The 20,224-nt window shown below is 42.2% G+C and overlaps 2 protein-coding genes across 2 annotated transcripts; one reads left to right on the top strand and one right to left on the bottom strand.

The window, feature by feature from the left end:
• Positions 1–1,488: 1,488 nt before the first annotated feature.
• On the bottom strand, positions 1,489–8,576 carry ing3 (inhibitor of growth family, member 3). Its single transcript, XM_071502753.1, has 12 exons — positions 8,420–8,576; positions 8,207–8,278; positions 7,039–7,139; positions 6,384–6,449; positions 5,854–5,950; positions 5,626–5,697; positions 5,174–5,290; positions 4,903–5,066; positions 4,582–4,772; positions 4,209–4,401; positions 3,710–3,748; positions 1,489–3,328 (listed from the first exon to the last, which is right to left on the bottom strand). Exons 1-12 carry the CDS (start codon positions 8,445–8,447, stop codon positions 3,212–3,214), a joined length of 1,257 nt encoding a protein of 418 aa, XP_071358854.1. The 5' UTR covers positions 8,448–8,576; the 3' UTR covers positions 1,489–3,211.
• Positions 8,577–10,113: 1,537 nt separating this feature from the next.
• Positions 10,114–18,293, top strand: tspan12 (tetraspanin 12). Its single transcript, XM_071502755.1, has 7 exons — positions 10,114–10,824; positions 11,705–11,787; positions 12,571–12,706; positions 14,308–14,373; positions 15,574–15,681; positions 15,776–15,919; positions 16,711–18,293. Exons 1-7 carry the CDS (start codon positions 10,759–10,761, stop codon positions 17,026–17,028), a joined length of 921 nt encoding a protein of 306 aa, XP_071358856.1. The 5' UTR covers positions 10,114–10,758; the 3' UTR covers positions 17,029–18,293.
• Positions 18,294–20,224: the final 1,931 nt, after the last annotated feature.

Raw genomic sequence — 20,224 nt, 5'->3', positions numbered from 1 at the left:
ACACACACTTTAGCTGTGTGTGTGTCTGCTAAAGCCAAACAGTTTTGCCCTTTTTAAAAAAAAAATTGTCCATGTTTTGACAGGAGTTTGGTGGAGCAGCCCTCCTACATTAATGTACAGGGTTTGTTGGAACCCATGTTCTCAACACAGACTGAACAACCTCATCTCAAGGTCTACCTTACAAGCCTGCTTTGGAGCTTTCGACCGCCACACATGGTCTTCATTAGCTCCAGTTAATGTAACTACATCCCAGCTCTGCATCGGTTTGTCTTAAAAATACCGTAAAACCAGCTGATGTTTGAAAAACCTTAGAGGAGCTCCATTTGCTGCCTTTTCCAGACTCATCAAGGACCAAACACAAGTATTCAGTTTTATCGCAGGACCTGGAAACATCAGTTATGTAATTTTTGCTTTAAAATAAATGATTAAGTCAATAATAAAAACAGCTGTAAGGGTTAATTTTCCTTTGATCAACTGACTGTAACAAAGATTTTCAGGAGAGTTTGAGCAGGTCACATTTCAGTGAGTGTAAAATCAGTGAGATATGAAACCTGAAAGTGTTGATATTATTAAACCTCTGGTTTTTATATTAAGTGTTTTTTAGTCGTTAGTCTCTTTTTTATTCATTTTATTGTGTCCATTTTGTAAACTGAACTGTTTTTGTTTGCTTGTTATTATAGCTCATTAAATCTATTTTATTGTGTCTCTGCTGTTTGTCCCTTTTCTTCCAGATCATCAGTCACATGACTTTGAACTGCACTAACCTGAATGAAAAGTGCCGTACAAGTAAAGGTTGATAGATTATACTGTGTAAGGTCTGACAGAAGAGCAGCAGGGACACAAACTGGGTTTCTTCATTGGCTTGTCAGTTCGTGTCTCCAGTGTAATTCCAGATGATTAAAGTAATAAATGCTTAATTTGATATGTTGATGTCAGTTGGAGTTGAATGTTGACCTGTGTGTTCTCAGTCAGCTCCGCTCTGCTTCATCACAGTAACTTCTGAAACCCTCCATGGTCTTTGAACAGAGTCCCCTGGTGGTCACATGTAGCTCCTGCACGGACTCTGCTCAGGACCGTTTTCATCCAACTGCCCAAAGTCAAAAACAAAAGTAAAATCCTTCACTGACAAACTGCAGAATGAAAACTGTTCAGACCAGTTCTGACTCTGAGTCTGAGGATCGTCCAGGACTGAGATATGTTCTCCAGGGATCTGAACCCTCAGTCCTGAACCAGGTATCAGCTGAGTTTTGAACTGTAACAATTAATCAATGAGCTGATTAACAGAACAATAATTGACAACTATTTTGATAACTGTTCAAGTCACTTTTCAAGGACAAACACTAAAGTATTATATTCAGCCTGTGTGTGTGAAGACGTCTGAAGACATCACCTCGAATCAAACAAAACGATTCATTAACAAAATCATCTGCAGGTTCACTGAAGAAGAAGAAGAAGAAGAGTCAGAAAATGATTCTGTTGTTCAGGAGCTAAAAGATTAAAACACTGGTTTAATCACAGACGTAACAAACATCCTTTTATTGGACTGTTTTTAAACATCCCTGGAAACAAACACACCGTCAGTGCAGAACAAAACACACACACACACACACACACACACACACACACACACACACACACAGTGACTTTGTTCTGTAGATTCAGAGGAGACAGATCAGCTGTTAAACGTTGAAGTCTCAAACCACACAGAGACAGGCTCAGTCAGGCTTCTGTAGTTGTAGTCCAGAAGCTCATCTGTTTGTAGTTCTTTTTGGGAAGAGGAGCAGAGCCCCACAAAAAAAATCAGCTCTGAGATTAATCTGAGGATCATGAGTCAGAAGAGCTAAACTCTGAAAGACTGACAGAAAAAAATAGATGTGGTTGAAACACTGAGAAAAGACAAATCTGAGTTCACAACATTCAACTGCTCAGATTTTCACAGTAAAAGTCTACATCAATCCATAAACTTTAAATCAGCATTAATACAGACAAAATCTGATCAAATTAAATTAGAATGAACAAAATTAAGAAAATCGAAAATCTGACTTTTGTTATTCTTTAAAATGAGTAAATATGATTAAGAAGTAAGGATTATTTAAATCTGAATTAAAATACTGATCATAAAACAAAATTTAATAATCCTGAATTTATTCTATCAAGTCTTAATCTAATTCTTCATTAACTCTGATGATCTGACTCTTTCAGATGTTACACAGATCAGCCTCAGAACTGATCTGGATTTCATAGCAGACTACAGTCTCCTCCAATCAGACTATATTTAAATCCTGACCCTGACAGATTGACCTCTGACCTCTCGCTTGACCAAGTGAGCTCTGTGTGTGGTCTACATCAGTCAGCTGACATAACGGACAAAATTCAAACTGTCCCATTAAAAAAAACATAATCCTGGACAGAAGGTCTGACTCAGTTTGATTCTGTTTTAGTTCAAGTTTCTTCTCGGTTCCTCAGGTGAAGATCAAAATGGGTCCGTCATCCCCACAGATCATCTTCAGATTTAAGAGTCAGACATGTGGAAACTGCAGGTTGCTCTTGTTCGTCCAGTGTGAAAGTTTTAATCAGATTCAACCTGAGGTCGAGTTTGTTGATATTTTCATCATCCTGGTTTTCAGGGTTTTCATTTTTAGTGTTCTGTGATCTGAGTGATGCTTCAGACTGTTGACAACATTTCCAGATGAACAAACCCACTTCCTGTAGTTTTGTGTAAAGTGGTTGTTTGGAGAACGATTAATGAAACAAAGTGTCTAAATTATGAGATTAACACTGGACCAAAGGATTTAGATTTTCAGACTTCTGACTTTAATTTGATCAAATAAATCAGGATGAATAAAGTCAGAAGTTTGAGATTAAAGTTGGATCAATTAAAGTCAAAATTTTGAGATTAAAATCATAATTCTGAGAATAAATTGGATTAATAAAGTCACTGTAGTTTTTAGGTCTAGTACTTTTGAAAGATGAAACTAAAACATTTGATGAATTTATTTCCAGACTTTTGATTTTAATCTCAGGTGATTTTTCTTCACGTGGCTTAGATCCATTTCTGTTGGCACTAAGTATTTTATCTGTCAGCTGCTGCTGTGTGTGTGAGCAGCCTGATGACCTCTGACCTCAGTCTTTCTGCAGTGTGTTGGTTGTTGTGTTTTACAAGGACGATCACGAGGTTAGAATCCAACATGGCGGACACACAGTGATGAGTCTATTTGTGGCGACTGCCTCTTCTCTTCATGGCGGCCGTACACTGCGGACAATACCACTTCCCCTTGGGAGCCTCCGTCAGACCGACACAGCCATAGTGGAACCACTCGATCGGACACTGAGGAGAGAAAATTAAAGATCAATACACAGACTGAACTGATTAATCGATTAACAAAAACCATCAATTAATTTATTGTCAAACCAGCAGACTGTTTGAACTGTTCCTCCACACTAAAAACAATCTTTAACTATTAACTGATCAGTGGACTGATGGAAAAGTAATCAACAACCAACTCATTTTTTCACTGATGTCAAGAAAATGAATTTTCTGTTTCCAGTTTCTCAAATATACAAAATATAACCCGGGACTAAAAATTAAAACGTCACCTGGAGCTCTGAGAAAATGTGACCTCACCATCAGCTTTAAAAAAAAATACATTACACAACTTTTCAATTAAAATCATGAGATGAAACAGCCACACAGTGAAAACATACTTACATCTGTATTATCACAGCCGACCATTTCTCCATAAGAAACCTGGAGAACATTAAAGAGCATATTTCAGCTGTTGAAATTACATCATTATCACAACTAATCCAGAAACTGAAGTTCAATACATTTATTACAGACTCCACACAAACTGTATCTTTAACTCTGAGACTGACAGTCTATCAAGCCGCAGCCAGGTGTGTGAATGTGTAAAAGTAGGCAGGTTTGATCGTCTCTCCTCTTCTCCACCTGTTCCAGGTGTTTTTATACCAAGGACACAGATTTAAGATTTTCTTTCCCACCGCAGTAGATTGTTCTACTGTTTCCATTTAAACTCAAACTAATGGAGGTGGAGTTTTCATTTAGGTCGACAGGTAAATACACAGAGGCAGCAAAGATACCTGTATCTAATACATAAACATAAACCTGTTCCTGTCTGTGTACAGACCAGGTGTGTGTATACACAGGTGTGTGTGGTTACAGATATTTTGTGTGTGTGTGTGTATACCTGGTTACAGATGCAATATCGGGGCTCATTGGGGTCATAGGTCCAGTCCACCTGGCTGTTGGCCTCAGTCTCAGGTAAGGCTGAGGCCTGCTGGGAAAGCTCCTGAGCCAGCGCTGACGATGAAGAGCATGATGACAGTGAAGAAGAGGAGGATGATGAAGATGACTGATGATTGGAAGACTTGATGCTGCTTCTGGAAAACAGAAGAGGAGGATTAGATTAAACAGGTGTTTCCCTGTGGTGATTTAGTGTCAACACAGACCGATGATGTTCATCTTTAATACACTTTGGTCAGATAATTTATTACAGAGTTCTGCTTTGTCAGATATGTATGAACAAACAGGAAGTACAGGCAGATGTATGGAGGTCTTACTTGGACTTGCGTCCCCTGGAGTCAGAGGTGGTGGTGGGGGTGAAGGTCTGGGTGAGGGTGGAGGCCAGAGCAGAGGAGGAGTATCCTGTGTTGTCCCGGGACAGAGAGAACTCTCTGCTCAGCTGGAAGTCGTTGTTCTTGATGGCCTCATAGCTCGCCTTCAAACTGGACGTCCTCCTGCCCTCCTTCATCTGGACACAGAGGACAACAATCGCATATAACAGAGGGACGACTCTTCAGGACTGTTCTAATGTTCCCTTTAACTTCACTGTTACAAACCAGAACAAGCCCTGAGATAAACTGTGAGAGTGTGTTTTTGACCTGTGCTGTGGCCTGTACAGCCTGAGCAGCAGCCATGGTGATGGCCCCGGCTCCGGCCCCAGGTCCCGCAGGTAGAGAGCTCAGGTTGTAGGAGGCCAGAGGCTGAGAGGGGTTCACACTGTACACATTGTTGGTGGACGAGGACGTGCTGTTGGTACGGCAGCCTGCAGGGGACATAGTTGGACAGTTAACAGATACACTGAGGAGTTTACAGGTGGAGGTGAGTAGGTGTGTGTACAGGTGAACAGGTGAAGCCTCTGACTGTTGTTACCTGGTGTGTTCTCCTTGGAGGCGTCTGATGTTAGCGTGGACAGCAGAGCTTCAGATTTGAACTTCTTCTCTGGAACGTGTTCTGTAGTGTGGTGAGTTGGAGCGCTGTACTTCCTCTCTGCAACAACACAAAGACCACAAATATGTTTAAAAACACACAATCTTCTCAGACATGTCAACACATAGACACTGAAGACAACAACACAACAACACACACCAACTTCAACACCAGAGCTGAAGTTTTGAGTCTGATATCTACGAGTTAAAAAACCTCCTGGTGATATCAGAAGATTCACATTTATTCCAGAAACATAGGACTTCAACAGTTTCAGTCCATAAATGTGTCTTACAGAAAACCGACACAGGTCTTAATAAAGTCAGTATTGGCCCTGATACAATCCAGCAGAGTGGAGCACCCCTTATGAAAACACTCTCAGATCAGTTGGTACTTACTCTCAGCTGGCGTGTGAGAGTGGACGTGATGGTTGTTGACAGGCTGAGATGGACTGTCCATCTCTAAAGATCCTGAGCAGAGAGAGAAAAACAAATATCCTCATCTTTATGTTTTTTAAGAAAAGATTAAAAACAATTGAGAATAAAGTAATATCAGGGGTTTAATGGCACCGTGCTCAGTAGCACAAACACAGTTCATCTGAAAACATGTGGGTCTGAGTGACTTACGTCTCTCCAGGATCTCTGTGATGCCGGCATTGTCAGCCTCCAGCTCCATCTTAAACTTGGCCAGTTCCTGGTCCAGTTTACGCAGGTGACGGTCCACCTATAGAGAAATCAATCAATAAATAAAACATATAGACTAAGCTGCTAAAGGCTCATTAACCATGTGAACTTATTCTGACTCATCAAAATGTTTCAGAGGAAATGAGATGACCCTCAGGTGTTACTGCCTGTACTACGCTCTGCTCTACAGATGTTACCATGAAACTGAGAGAGAAATATACCATATGAGTTGTTACATCATCAGGCTGTTTTCCTGTGTCAGATAATAGAAAAGTCACTTTCTCTAACTTCAAACTCAGTGACAGCATGAGCATCAGGCGTGTTCACAGCTGATGAACAGTTTCTCACAGTGGTGTGGCTGAACAACACTAATTACATGTTGTAAATCATGTCAACTAACAGTGGATGAAGTTTTGAATGTAATTCACCATAGTGCAGGTCAGTCTATATCTACTGCCCCCCCTTTAACTCACCAGGTCATAAATCTGATTGGCCAGCTGGACTTTCTCATCTGCATCTTCCAGAGCTTTGTAATAATCCTGAAACATGAGTTCAAACAAATTAAAACACACACTGATAAAAACTTTTGTCAGGATATATGAACATCATAATTCAATGTAAATCCATCATAGAGCAACCACTGAGCAGCTGGATGTTTTAGTAATTTTTTTCAGGACGGACTCGTTTCTTTCTGTGCAGGTCTCATTTACAGAAAAAAAAAAAACAAGTAGAATGATACAACGACTGCTCGTTTTCCCTGAAGCTTGACATATTCAGTCCATGTTAATTCATTTCTTTTAATGTTAATCATGGTGCTCTTTATTGCAAGCTCTGCTGGTAACCTCCACTACTTGATACTATGGGAGACCTTGGATATTACTGTAAATGCAGATTCAAATTAGACAAACACATATGTGACTTCAGGTTAATGTGACCATTAATAATCCTAAAAGAACTGTAACATAGCAGCCCCTCAGAAACTACACGTCAGACACCAGCAGTGTGGAAACAAAGCTCAGTTGTTGGGAGGAACAAGATCTAAATTTGTCACTGAGCTCATCTTGTGTTTCCTCTTGAACACAATGGGTTAAATCAGAAGGATCAAAAAACAGTAAACTCTTTTCTGACCTTTTTAATGACCTCCATCTGTTCTTCTCTCCACTCAGGTTTGTTCTTCTTTGCGTTGACGAAGAACTCGATCACTTTCTGCTCCAGCTGATCTGTGGCATCTGTAACAGGATGATGAGGAAAAAGACAACTTCAAGAACATAGTAACTGTCCCATGGACCAGAGGGTCATTTCTTTTTTAGAAACAATTTTATGCTCTATATTAAGCGGCCTGTGAAAACACACAAGATGAAACAGTTTTTTCTTTTCTAAAGAAGGTCTGCTTCCACTGATTTTATTGCCTCTGTCTGATGACATAGCTGTTTACTGTACACTCAGGTCAGCTGATCCTCACTGATTATGGGACATCATTGGTGGTACTCTGTATCATTTATCTAATGATGTAGTATTGTAATTAAAGTTACAAAATTAAATTGCAACTACAGTAAAAATAAATATATAACATGACCGTAGTTGGAAAAGTTTTCACACATTCAGGTTACTTTCCTGCTGCCTCATTAGAAAGGAAACACTACATTATAAAAATCATTAAATAAACCATCATGTCTGCCATCACACTTTGTCACTGCATGTTTGTCTTATCTGCTCTCATTTGATTCTGTAATGTGATTTCATGTTGTGATGTTTTCACTGTCAGATCTGTACATGTCCCACTCTGCATGTTTCTGCCTTACTCCCTCTCAGCTTTGTCACCTGCTTTCACCTGTACTAATTTTTTACGCTGTTTGCTTTATTGTTGCTTTCATTGCTGATTTTACATTAGGCAAAAGGACGACTATAGAAATTCACATTGACATTAATCAATGTGCAATATCTCTAGAAGTAAATGAGCAAAGAAATAAACAACCATCTGTTTGTTTGGTAACGACTTCAAAACACAGTCCGGGCTTAAATAGAATAAAAAAATATTTGCATGACACTAAAGCTGGCTGTTACAGAACAGGTATAACATTGGTGTAAACAGGTGGTATTCAGTAAATAAACGCAGGTTCAGTCGGTTAGCCCATGTTAGCCGGCTGCTGCTAACCCTTGTGCTAACTAAAATACACTCTCATGTTAAGTTATGTTGTTGAACACCTGAAATAAACGCTATGTGTACATGTTCAACGTGTCTGTCTTCGGTGTGTTACCGGCCGTGTGACTGCCGTTAGCGGCGGGCGGTACGTACTCTGAACTTGCAGGTCCATCTCCCTCATTTCCGTAAACCTGTCGCGGAGATCCATGGGTAGCTGCTCGATCACTGCCAGGAGAAGAAGAAGCCGTTACTTGCTAGCACGGCTAGGCTAACGGCCGGAGCCACACAGGCTCGCAAATAACGCACCTTTAACGCACAAAACGCCCAAACAATACCCCCAGCGCTTTCTTACAGTCCCATACTCACTCTCGAGGTAATCCTCCAGGTACAGCATGGCGGCAAATTTGAAGTTTTACGCGTATTAAGGTACAATTTTCCTCTTTCAATATGGCGCCGCCAGCCGCTGTGTCTCTCAGAAAAAAATACCCCGACAAACTGAGGTCAGTGAAGGTGACGCAAGCGGCTTCCTTAGTTCTGATTGGTTGAAACATACGCGGGTGTTGATTTGCGTCCTCAGAACAGACGCCTCATGGGAGTTGGAGTTGAAATCGTGCCCAGATCGTTTCTCTTGTTAAACCCCCCCCAAACTAGTCCTCAGATTATTTTATTGAAATTAATTATACATTATATTGTCAATCTACATCCTTGTGCATTGATCAAACATCAATTAAACAAAAATTGACATGAAAAATATTTAGAAATTATATATTTAAAGGTTTATTCGGCACATACGCATGAAATACAGTGTGACGTGCTCCAAAGGACTACTGTGAAAAAGGATAACAGGACAGAAATATGAAAGATAACATTTTAAGATAAAAAAAAAAACATAATATTGATGTTCAAATAGATCATAAACTCTACAAAAATGTTTTTAGGTTTATTTAAACATTGATTTAATTTAATTTAATTCCAAGCTCATGGAATTCCCAAGTTATGAAATGTCTCAGTTTGTGGTATTTGTGTCTCTCTTTCTTTGTTTTTTGTTTTATTTTCATTACATTCACAAAATGATTTTGGTTTTTTATGACTCTTTCCAGACAGACTGCATTTTCTAACTGACTGAAAGCGTCATACCAACAATGGACACGTTTGCAGTATTTTGAAACATTCTGTTATATAATGTTTGTTTGTAAAAAAAAAAAAAAAAAAGAGCCATTTTAGTGACAATTACATTTGCGTCAGAACATCTGATAAAGCATCTGATGTGAAAACACCCTGTGGCTTTTAAATGACATTTACAGCTGGTTTGGAAACATTTTCGGATTCCTCAAAGACTCTTTTATCCAAAGGAATGACAAATATTCTGTCTGCTGCAACTGAAGTCTTAACTTTGGACTCACTTCCTGCCACTCAACAGTCACTTCTACCTGTATGACATCATCATGAACATGAATGTGGGTTGTAACTTAGGCACATTTGCAAACATTATATTTTAATAAAACCACCTTATCTCTGACCAGAATTCATCCGAATGCACAATATAGCTAGATATACATTTTGTATCCACATGCACACACTTATGGCTGCATACTGTAGTCTGGCTCAGGAGATGGCGTCCATATACTTTTGGCCACATAATTTATCTTTCAGTTGAATGTGTCCGCATACTTTTGTCTATCTAATAGTTTGAGTCTGAATTGTTTTGTCCATACATCTATTGTGTCCACATACTTTTGGCTATGCAGTCAGTCTATCATACTACATACTTGATACCAAAAATATGTGGACATATATTCATATATATTCATTTTGTCCACATACGTATGGTCAAAAGTATGCGGACACGGGTATACAATAGCTAGACATAAGTATGTGGACGTAAACACATAGACATAGGTGTTTGCTTTGTGTGCATCTTCCACGCAGTGCTGCCAGCAGAGGCCTCCACGTGTCTGCAGCTCCACCCCCCCCCCCCCACACATCAACACTGTGTCGGCCTGCTGACCCGGCGGCTCTGCGGCTGGAGGCGGACGCATTCCTCTGTCCTCCCCCAGGACCCAGGCGGGGGAGGCAGGGAGGGAGCGGCTGCTGCTGCTGCACGCATTTAATTAGTGAGGAAGAAGAAGAAGCGGCAGCAGGACGGGACGGGACAGCGGACCACCCCCTCCACACTGCCCCGGGTCCGGCTACAGCTGCAGCCAGCTCCCGGACTTTAGCTCAGAGGTTGTGGAGCTGTGACAAGAGTTGAAGCGGTTTTTTGGTTTTGTTTTCGTGTAGCTCAGCGGTGGAGCTTCGGTTTGAAGGTTTGGGATCACATAAGAAACGCACCGTGTGCAGAGAAGCGTCTGAGCCCCGGGTTCTCTGCTGCGGTCCCGCTGAGTCAGTGATGGTTGATTTGGAGATGTCAGCGCCGCCGCTGCGCGCATCATCCCGGCGGGGCTGAGGCAAAGTAAGAAACCACCTGTTGAGGAAGTTTCCTGGAGCTTGTCACGGATCAGGCCGAGCTGCTAAAACAAGACGCCGAGAGAGAGACGTGAGACAGCGGTATGCGGCTCTTTTGTCCGCGGTTTCTGAGTAGAGGCTCCAGTCTAATGAGCGATAATCTCCGCACACCTCTCCCCGGGCTCCGTGTTGTGTGTCTGCAGTGAGCATGCCATGGTGCCCCGGGCCCAGATGAGCAGGACGGCGGAGCTCCGGTCGGGATGGCTCGGGAGGACGCAGTGAGGTGTCTGCGCTGTCTGCTGTACGCGCTCAACCTGCTGTTCTGGGTGAGGAGCCGGAGCCCTTCTCCCTGCGGGGGCCGCACGGTTCAAACGGGGGCGGCAGACTCACTACACGTTGGTCATGTGTGGAAACGTGAAATATTTACACACAGACACACGTTACATGAGGAATGAAGACATCACACAGCAAACAACACACAGCACATGTGAAAATGTGACACTGTGGGAAATGTTCACTTTTGAAATAGTGAACATTTCCCACAGTGTCACATTCAACAGACACAGTGAAGGTGATCGTTTAACTCACTGAACGCGCTTTAAAACATATTGATCGCATCTGTTTGTGTGAAATTGAAACTGAAAATTTCACACAGCACCAGGACATGTGATTTTCAGGTGTTTCACATGTGAACTGCAACGTGTGACATGCACACACATACAAAACCAACAATTTTACAAATAATATCATGTGAAACAGCATTTTATTTATATTTTATATTTATTTATGAATTCATGACATCAAGATGTGGTTTCAGATTTCAAACATGAAAGTGAACATTTTGAAAAGGACACAACCTTTTGATGAGATTAGAATCAGACAACATGCTAACATATGAGAGGCCGCTGTGCTGTTAGTATCTGACATTATAAATGATCTGCACAGTCCTGGTCTCGACTTCATTATGATCATAACTAAGAAGTAGAAGTTTGTGTTTGAAGTTAAAGTCTGAAAGTTGAAGTCTGTAGGGAAACATAAAGTCTGAAAGTTAAATTCTACAGTGAAAGTTAGAGTCTGTAGTGAAAGTAGGCCACCGTGTGTCTGTGAGAGCATGTTTCAGATTCCGAGATGTTATTTGCAGGCAGCGGAAACTGATCCATGTGTGTTTATTTCTGTGTGTGTTTATTTGTGTGTGTGTGTGTCCAGCTGATGTCAGCATGTGTACTGGGAGTGGCAGCTTGGATCAGAGACTCTCTGAACACCGTCCTGACCCTGACAGCCCACACCAGGTGAGTCAGAGTTCAGGTAACACAGTCAGACTGGATGAAGTGAAGTAAGTACATTTACTCCTGTAAATACTGTACCTGAGTACAGCTTGGAGGTGTTTGTCCATCATTTCAGTATTTACATTTCATTCATTCATTGAAGTAAAGGATTCGTGATCCTCCACCTGTCTGTGTCTTTTCAGTGTCAGCACCATGACCTCTGCAGGTGGCGTTAACCCACAGTTATATAACATTATGGTGTTGACCCGGACTCACTGAAGAGGCTGCACTGAGCAGGAAAATATGCAGAGATGTGACATCACTCTGTAACATGTTGAATTCACTTCACATCGTCACAACACATAAAATATTTTCCTGCACTGACACAACCTACAGACTGAGACCCTGAGTCCATCTCAGTTTGTGCCAGATTATCATGACCAGGTGGCACCAACGAAAGACATTTTCACTGCTAATATTTCACATTAAATTCAATGAATTTATTTGATATTGATATTTGATATTGTTGCAGTTCAGATGATTCAAAGTCTTCATGTGATTCTAGCTGTTGTTGGTTTGAAACGAGTAATGAAAAGGGACAAACACATGTAGTGTGTGTAAACATTGGTCATGTGATTGGTTGCCTTGGACATGTGTCACAGAAGGACAGATTACACGTTCCCAGGACGCTCGCCGAGTCAAACTGTTGCTCAGACTCCTGCACGTTCGCTCACTGAGCTGCAGACGAATCAGGACGCAGCAGAGACATAACGACATGAGGAGTCTTGACTGTGTGCGTCTCTGCAGGTTGGAGGAAGCGGCCGTCCTCACATACTCTCCAGCTGTCCACCCCGTCATCATCGCCGTGTGCTGTTTCCTCATCATCGTGGCCATGGTGGGATACTGCGGCACGCTGAAATGTAACCTGCTGCTGCTGTCCTGGGTACGTCCTCACCCCCACCTGCAGCAACATCACAGTATTGATACATTGATTATAGATTAATACTGAAGCATCAGGGTGTCAGCAGCGGGTTGGTGGAGCTGCTCTAGAAACAGACAGATGTGAGGGTGGTCAGGTGATTCAGGAGAGAGGAGAAACAACAGAGTCTGTTTCTCTCTAATCTTTGATTATTGGTGAGATATTGGAACACTTACTGACATGTGACAGGTTTGGAGGGAAACATCAGTGTGTGTTGCGCTGACCTCACTCTGCTGTCAGGAGACAAACCACTGGCTTCATCGTCAGCACTGTGGTGAACTAACCAGTGACTGATGATGATGTCGAGCAACAGGAGAACGACGCAGCGTAAAGAACCTCAGCACTGTTCTCCTGTGGGTTCTTCAGTCACCTGGAACATCCACCTGCTGAATCCTCCACAGCTCACCCTGAGATCAGATCGGAACAGAGGTCAGTCTGTCAGCTCTCAGTGGGCGGGGCCAGGTGTCAGGTGTCTCTATTGTCCCTCAGAGGAGATAAGATTGTCCCTGAAAGACGAGACGTCGGGACACAGAGAGCAGCTTAAGTCTGATGAATGGACTCTCAGAGAGAATGAACCGGCAGACACAGGAAGTGCCCCCACCCTACCTCTGTCACCCTGAGACACCTGGGAGATCACATGACAATAGAAACACCTGCTCCACCTCATCCTGTTGTTTTTGGAGACACTCAGAGACACAGCTGCTCTCAGTCAGAGGACAGGTAGAACATAGAGAACATAAAGAACAGGTAGAACAGGTAGAACCTATAACAGTAAATACACATCCATCCTGCAGTAAATCCTCCTGTAGTCAGGTGATGAACAGCTGTGACCTGAGACTGTCTGACCTCTCGCCACAGAGTCAGTAACAGTTACTCATGTCATCACACTGGAGTTGTGTTAAAGTTGTGTTACACATGAATGTGTGTATGAGCACAAACAGCTGATTTTGCTCTGATGCTTCTCTGTAAAACTTGAACCTTCATCCTCTTCCTCCTCCTCTAATGTAGACAGACTTTAACCTTTGACCCTGATGTTATACAGATGTGGTTTCAGCAACATCAGTCTCCTGGTCTGAGGCTGAACACCAGGTTCCAGCAGGAACTGAAGTGTGTGTGTGTGTGTGTGTGTGTGTGTGTGTGTATGAATTGTGGAGGTCAAAAGTTCATCCTCTTACTATAACCTTACTATAACCAGACAGCAGAGGGTGTGTGTGTCTGTGTGTGTGTGTGGTCTTGAGTTTGTCCTGTTAGATTTGACTCTTGCATAGTGTGGAGTATAGTGTTGTTAACAGTTACACACTACAAACATGCTGTCTGGTCTGAATACACACATTAACTACACACCAGCTGTGGTAACATGTGTGTGAGTCAGCTGTTCATTGTGATCGTTGTGTTGTTGTGGTCAGTTTCACACAGGTTGTACCAGTGACACATGACGTTGCCCCCTACAGGCTGCAGAGCTGATCACAGCTCATCATCTTATTGATCACGGCGACGTCCACTCAGTCAGGCTCCACTGAACGTGTCCTCATCACACTGTGTGTGCCTGTGTGTGTGTGTTTCAGTACTTTGGCAGTCTGCTCGTCATCTTCTGTGTGGAGCTGGCCAGCGCCGTGTGGACCTACGACGAGGTGAGACGGCTGAGGTTCATCTCTGTGCCAGAAACATCAGTGTCTAAAAACGGCTAAAAATAACACAGAGTTTGGTTCAGAGCTGGTTTCACTAACAGCAGATGATTGAATCAATCAGTTCATTCTTTAGTTTATTAGTTTATTATCCAAACTTTGTTTTAAACTTTATTATAGAAATATTTTGTCTTAAAGGAATGTGATACATTCAAAACTTTATTTCATAAAATGACAAATATTTATAAACCTCATTCTAATAATATTACAACATGTTCCTTGTGCTCCAGTGGGCGTGACACAATGATAGTAAGTTTGTGACTGTCTGCTCTCTGATTGGTCGTCTGACTGACCAATCAGAAGTGTGGCTGTGAGCAGCTGCAGAGCTCAGTTAGTTCAACATGTCTCTTCTAAGAATAACCAGACATGTGAGACACATCTGCTGCTCACAGATCAGCTCCTCTTTCAGTGCCCGCCACAGACACACTGTTCACACAGACACACAACAACACAACAACAACACAGCAACACCAACAACATGACGCCTCTGGCTGAGCTTTATCTCACTGCAGCTGTGTGTGGCTTCACCTCTTTATCTCACCTGTCCTCATCACCACAGGCCACAGGGGGTTATGGGTATTGTAGTCAGAGCAACTGGTTGTTATCAGCAGAGCAGAAAGAGGACACCTGGAGAATGATCAGATGATTATCAAAGGTGGGGGGGGGGGGGGGGCAGAGGTCAGACCTGATCAGGAGGAGGGAAGTGAATGACTTCAGAGACCAGCATCAGGACTGAAATGACCCCCCTGTAGCAGACTGAGCCCAGATCCTGATGACAGCTCCGCCCACATGTCCTCACCTGTGACCAACAAGAACAACAGTCCATCTACAGTCAGGGACAAACATGATGAAAGTTCCCTTAGTTTACTTCTTTTACCTGAATCTGTTTACATCATGTCTCAACTAATCCTTCAGTTTAGTTAGTCAGTTAGTTATTTAGTCAGTCAGTCAGTCAGTTAGTCAGTCAGTTAGTTAGTTAGTTACATCTGTTACTTTATTTATGACACAAAATCTTCTGATGACAAACTGACTCATCGCAACATGAGAGATGAGAACATGAGAAGGATCTCCTTAACTTGAGCTTGTGTGTGTGTGTGTGTGTGTGTGTGTGTGTGTGTGTGTGTGTGTGTGTGTGTGTGTGTTCAGCCATCAGTGCAGCGCTCTGATATGATCAGTCTGAAGTCTCGGATGCCAAACTACGGCCTGCAGCGTTACCAGTGGCTCACACACACCTGGAACAGCTTCCAGACAGAGGTAACACACACACACACACACACACACACACACACACACACACAGCGTAGGCCCTGCAGTCATGTGGCCTGTGTGTGTGTTTACCTGTGCACAGTTTAAATGCTGCGGAGTGATCTACTTCACTGATTGGCTGGAGATGACAGAGATGGAGTGGCCACCTGACTCCTGCTGCTCCAATCAGTATCCAGGCTGTGCTCGCCACGCCCACTACCATGACCTGAGTGACCTCCACCAGGAGGTGAGTCTCCGCCCACTCTCACTGGTCGAGAAACATCACATGAACTCGGAACTGATAAACCTGCTAATACGTCTGTGTTGCTGTGAAATATGATTTTTAAGCTCCATCCGGTCTAAAGGTTTTTAAAGCTCCACACAGTCTAAAAGTAGATGTCCATGTGTTTGTGATTATAAAGCAGGTCTAGGTTCTATATTAATACTGTGAAAGTATCAAAGCCTCAGTCCACAGAGAAATTCACACAGCCTGCATTCAGACACTGATCCTTAAAACCAGCCGTCAGGACTTCTGGAACTTTGTGATGTCACAAATAAGCCCCGCCCAGCTGGACCCACCATCCAACTTTGCAGGATTTGGTTTCTTAGAGCGTTTACCTGAAATCTGCTATGTTTTTATTCAAACATAGCAGAAAACAGTCAGCCAATCAGAAGAGAGGCTCAGATCCTCTCTTCTGATTGGCTGACTGACCTGTTGTTACTAGAGCTCCAGAGAGAAGCCTGAGAGAGGAGAAGTAAAACTACCCTGAGATGGTTTTTGGTTCATGAATATATCTTCTGATGGAGATCAACACTTCAGATAAACCGCAGACGAAGTTAAAATCTGGAGCTTTAACAGGACAAAGGTTAAAGGACCAGATAATATTAGTCACTTTCAGCTCATCACAAATCCATCGATCAGTCTGATCGATGATTGTGCTCTGATCCAGAGGTTTCTTCTTGTGTATAAAGTAAAGTCAGGGTCAGTCATGTGACCAGCTGTCGACTGATGGCTGCTCTCTCCTCTCTGTGATTCAGGGCTGCGGTCCAAAGATCTACAGTTTCATTCGTGGGACGAAGCAGCTGCAGGTGTTGCGTTTCCTGGGCGTGTCCATTGGCGTGGCTCAGATCTTGGCCATGGCGCTGACCCTCACGCTGCTCTGGGCGCTTTATTATGGACGACAGTCTCCAGAGATGGACTCCATGACACAGCCACCGCCACCGGACGACTCCGCCCCCCTCACAGTGACACATGGACCCTCGGCTGAAGCTTCACAGTCCGGCTGCACTCGCACTAATAAAAGCTGCACTAACGTGCCTCATGATCACCAGTTCGAGATGGAGCGTCTGTCATAGCTTCTGACTGGTTTATCATTTCACCCAGTATCAGGACACGTTTCCAGTTTAACGTCTGAGAGCTACAGGCAGATGATCAGACATGTTTGACCCTCTGTGCTTACTGTAGTTTTTCTCACAGTGTTCAGGGGGTCAAATGGGCCAAACTGCAAATTCTCACCTCAGACAGCCCCAACAGGTAAATCCAGTCCTAATGACAGTTCAGACGTAGAAATGTGATAAAAGAGGGGAGTGAACAAATGAAACAGATCAAATATTTATATTAGCAACATCAGAAACACCTCAGGACAATGTTCTATAATCCAGAAACACCTCAACCTGCAACCTTCAATCAGTTCTGTCAACACCTGATGAAGGAGGATCATCACAGACCGGACCTGAACATCGTGGGCGGAGCCTTGGGGAACGCCACATCACCAACACTGAAACCTGTCTGAGGCAGGAGTCAGGCTGTCAAACCGTCACCCAAGGTGATCCAGGTAAATCAGCTGTGAGCTGGTTCAAGGAGCGTTAGATTTATTCTTCTGGGTAAACTGCTTCATTTCAGTTCTGTCTGATCATCAGAGTTTGTTTTGTTATGTTGCCGTGTTCCCAGGTGTCCTAAATGACATGGTGAGTAAACCTATTATTACTGATGGATTAAAGTGTAACACAGACCAGAGGTGGCACAAACTGGGGTTAACCGTTAATGTAGTGATGCGTCAGGAACATGTCAGCGGGACAAAGAGATGAAGGATAAACTGAACCTGAGCTCAGTGCAGAGACAGGATGGACTGTGGTTCTTCACTGGACGAGCACATGAGAGGAAACACTGAAGGAGACGACCACTGTGTGAGAGGAGAGGACCTTTTACCACTAAAGACAGAAAACATCGTGACGCTGACTGTTTCCATCCAGACTATAAAAAAACTGGAGTCTGAACTTTTTCTGGAGGAAATGGAGTCGTCGGTGTCGTCAAGGCGTCAGGAGCCACTGGAAGATCAGCAGACGTGTTTTTATCAGAGTGTTATGTTGTATATGAGAAACTGTGCATGTGTTGAATATTTAATGACAGTTATTGGAGCGTTTGATCATTTTCTCACTGGAATACAAACTAAACATTAAAGCAGAACCACACTGAGAACATGGATGTTTGATTTAGTTACCAGCCTGCAGACAAGCCGGGTGGGGTTAGTGTTGAAACGTCTCTGAGCGGCGGTTTGGTTTAGAGATCCATGATCAGCTGCTGTGACTGAATAAATGAGTCTTCACTGACATAAAAAAGACCAGTAACAGTTCATGTCAGTGTTATTGTTGCTGATGGTGTCATGTTGTCATCTCATGATGATGATGATGATGATGAATAGTGATTTTTGAGATCAAAACATCAAAAACAAGAAAAACTTCAGGTTTGAATTTTAACATCTGGAATCTCAACAACAGTTTGACCTGGTTTCAAAATAAATACATTAAAATCAGGAGAAAACAAAGAAATCCACTTCTGGTTTTCAAAGTAAAATATTTCAGAGTTATGAATTTACCTCAGAGAAGTAAATGTGTAACGTATCTGACTGTATCTGTTGACTGTGTGATCTGAATGAAAGAGACACCCAGACGTCTTTGACTGTTCTAACAATGTTTTTATTCTATTGACTCTTTTTTAATATTATCCTAAATAGTTCATATTTTTATCAATATAACACAAGCTGTAACAAATCAAAAGTAATAATGATCATAACCATCCTAAAATGTATTCAATTTACAGGTAAATCCTTTTACATCACCTCCTCCTTCAGGACGACAGGTCCAACCGCATGCACCAGGAACGCTTTTGAAAAACACCACGGGGAATGTCACCTGAACTTAGGACACTACAACTTCTTATGAAAATTATTAAAACATAAAAAATGGTTTACTACACCAAAGAACAATTACAGCACATGTGCATTAGCAACAGTAATCATAACAATCCTTCTTTCTTTCTTTTACAACCAAAAATGAACATTATGATCCTCAAAAATATGTTTCTACAGATCTAGGTTTACCCTATGACCCCCCCCCCCACTTTCCCAAGCACAGGGTGTCTTTACAAAACTACAACAGAAAAATGAAAGAGTATTTGGTTGCATATGTATCATTACTGTGGAGCAGTGATAGGAGATGGGGGTTGGTTGGGGACAGCGAGCAGGGTTGGCCATTTGCATCTTCAATCAAAAAATTTGAACTTTTATTGTTTAAAAAAAAACAAAGGCATCAATCTGCTTTTTATTATGTTCCAGATGAAATTCCAGCACTGAGAGATAAAACATCAGCCATGAAAACATTTTAAACATGACTGCATCAGTGCTGAACTGATTTCAGTTCGTGACAACAGTTGATGCTCCGATGGCAGACAAAGCAGAAAATGAAATCCACATCATCTGAACGTGATCTGCTGTGCTCTTTTCTTTCTTTAATCCTGCAGTGGCGTAGAAACGTGCATGAGGTTAATCTGGAAAAAATCAGATCATTAAAATCCACCAGAGAACGAACAGGAAGAAGGTTTTCAGAGTTAAGAACAGGTACGCCGTCCTCGTATCACAATGGATTCAGTACATCTTCAGACCTTCACCGGTGACATGGTTCACTGTGACCTGGGTTTGGCCATGTGGGGCAGATACTGATGTTTCTGAGAAATAATATCCAACAGCTTTGAATCTACACACTTCACACCAAAAATTACAAATATTCAGTTTTCCCATTTGTCAGTTGACAAAAACACTCAACCCAAAATACTTATAGTACAGGAGTATAGTTTGGGTTCTGTTATTTTTTCTCCTCTCCTCTCCACTTGTTTTTCCCCATTCCTCCTTTTTAAATGGCGCCGCAGATGGCTGCCTCGGTGTTTTGGTGCGCTCTGCACCATTCACCAGAACAAATTCCTTGTACGTGAAAACATACTTGGCAATAAACCTGATTCTGATTCTGATTCTGATTCTGATTTCATTGTGTCGTTAGGACCTGTTTCACACTGAAATCTAGTCAATGAATCACATCAATTTAATTACATAACACAGATATCTTAAAAAAAGACATAATAATAATAACAACAACAACAACAACAATAATAATAATAATTATTATTATTATTAATAATAATAACAATAATAATAATAATAATAAAACATATAAAAGATAAAATTTTATATTTTGGGACTTTGGGGCCTCCACAGGAAAC

This window comes from Trachinotus anak, unplaced genomic scaffold (assembly GCF_046630095.1).
Source record: "Trachinotus anak isolate AG129_WGS33_773 ecotype Australia unplaced genomic scaffold, CSIRO_AGI_Tana_v1 ptg000018l, whole genome shotgun sequence".
Taxonomy (NCBI): Eukaryota; Metazoa; Chordata; class Actinopteri; order Carangiformes; family Carangidae; genus Trachinotus; species Trachinotus anak.
The sequence above is the reverse complement of the archived record's forward strand: the minus strand, read 5'-3'. Positions and strand labels throughout refer to the sequence as shown.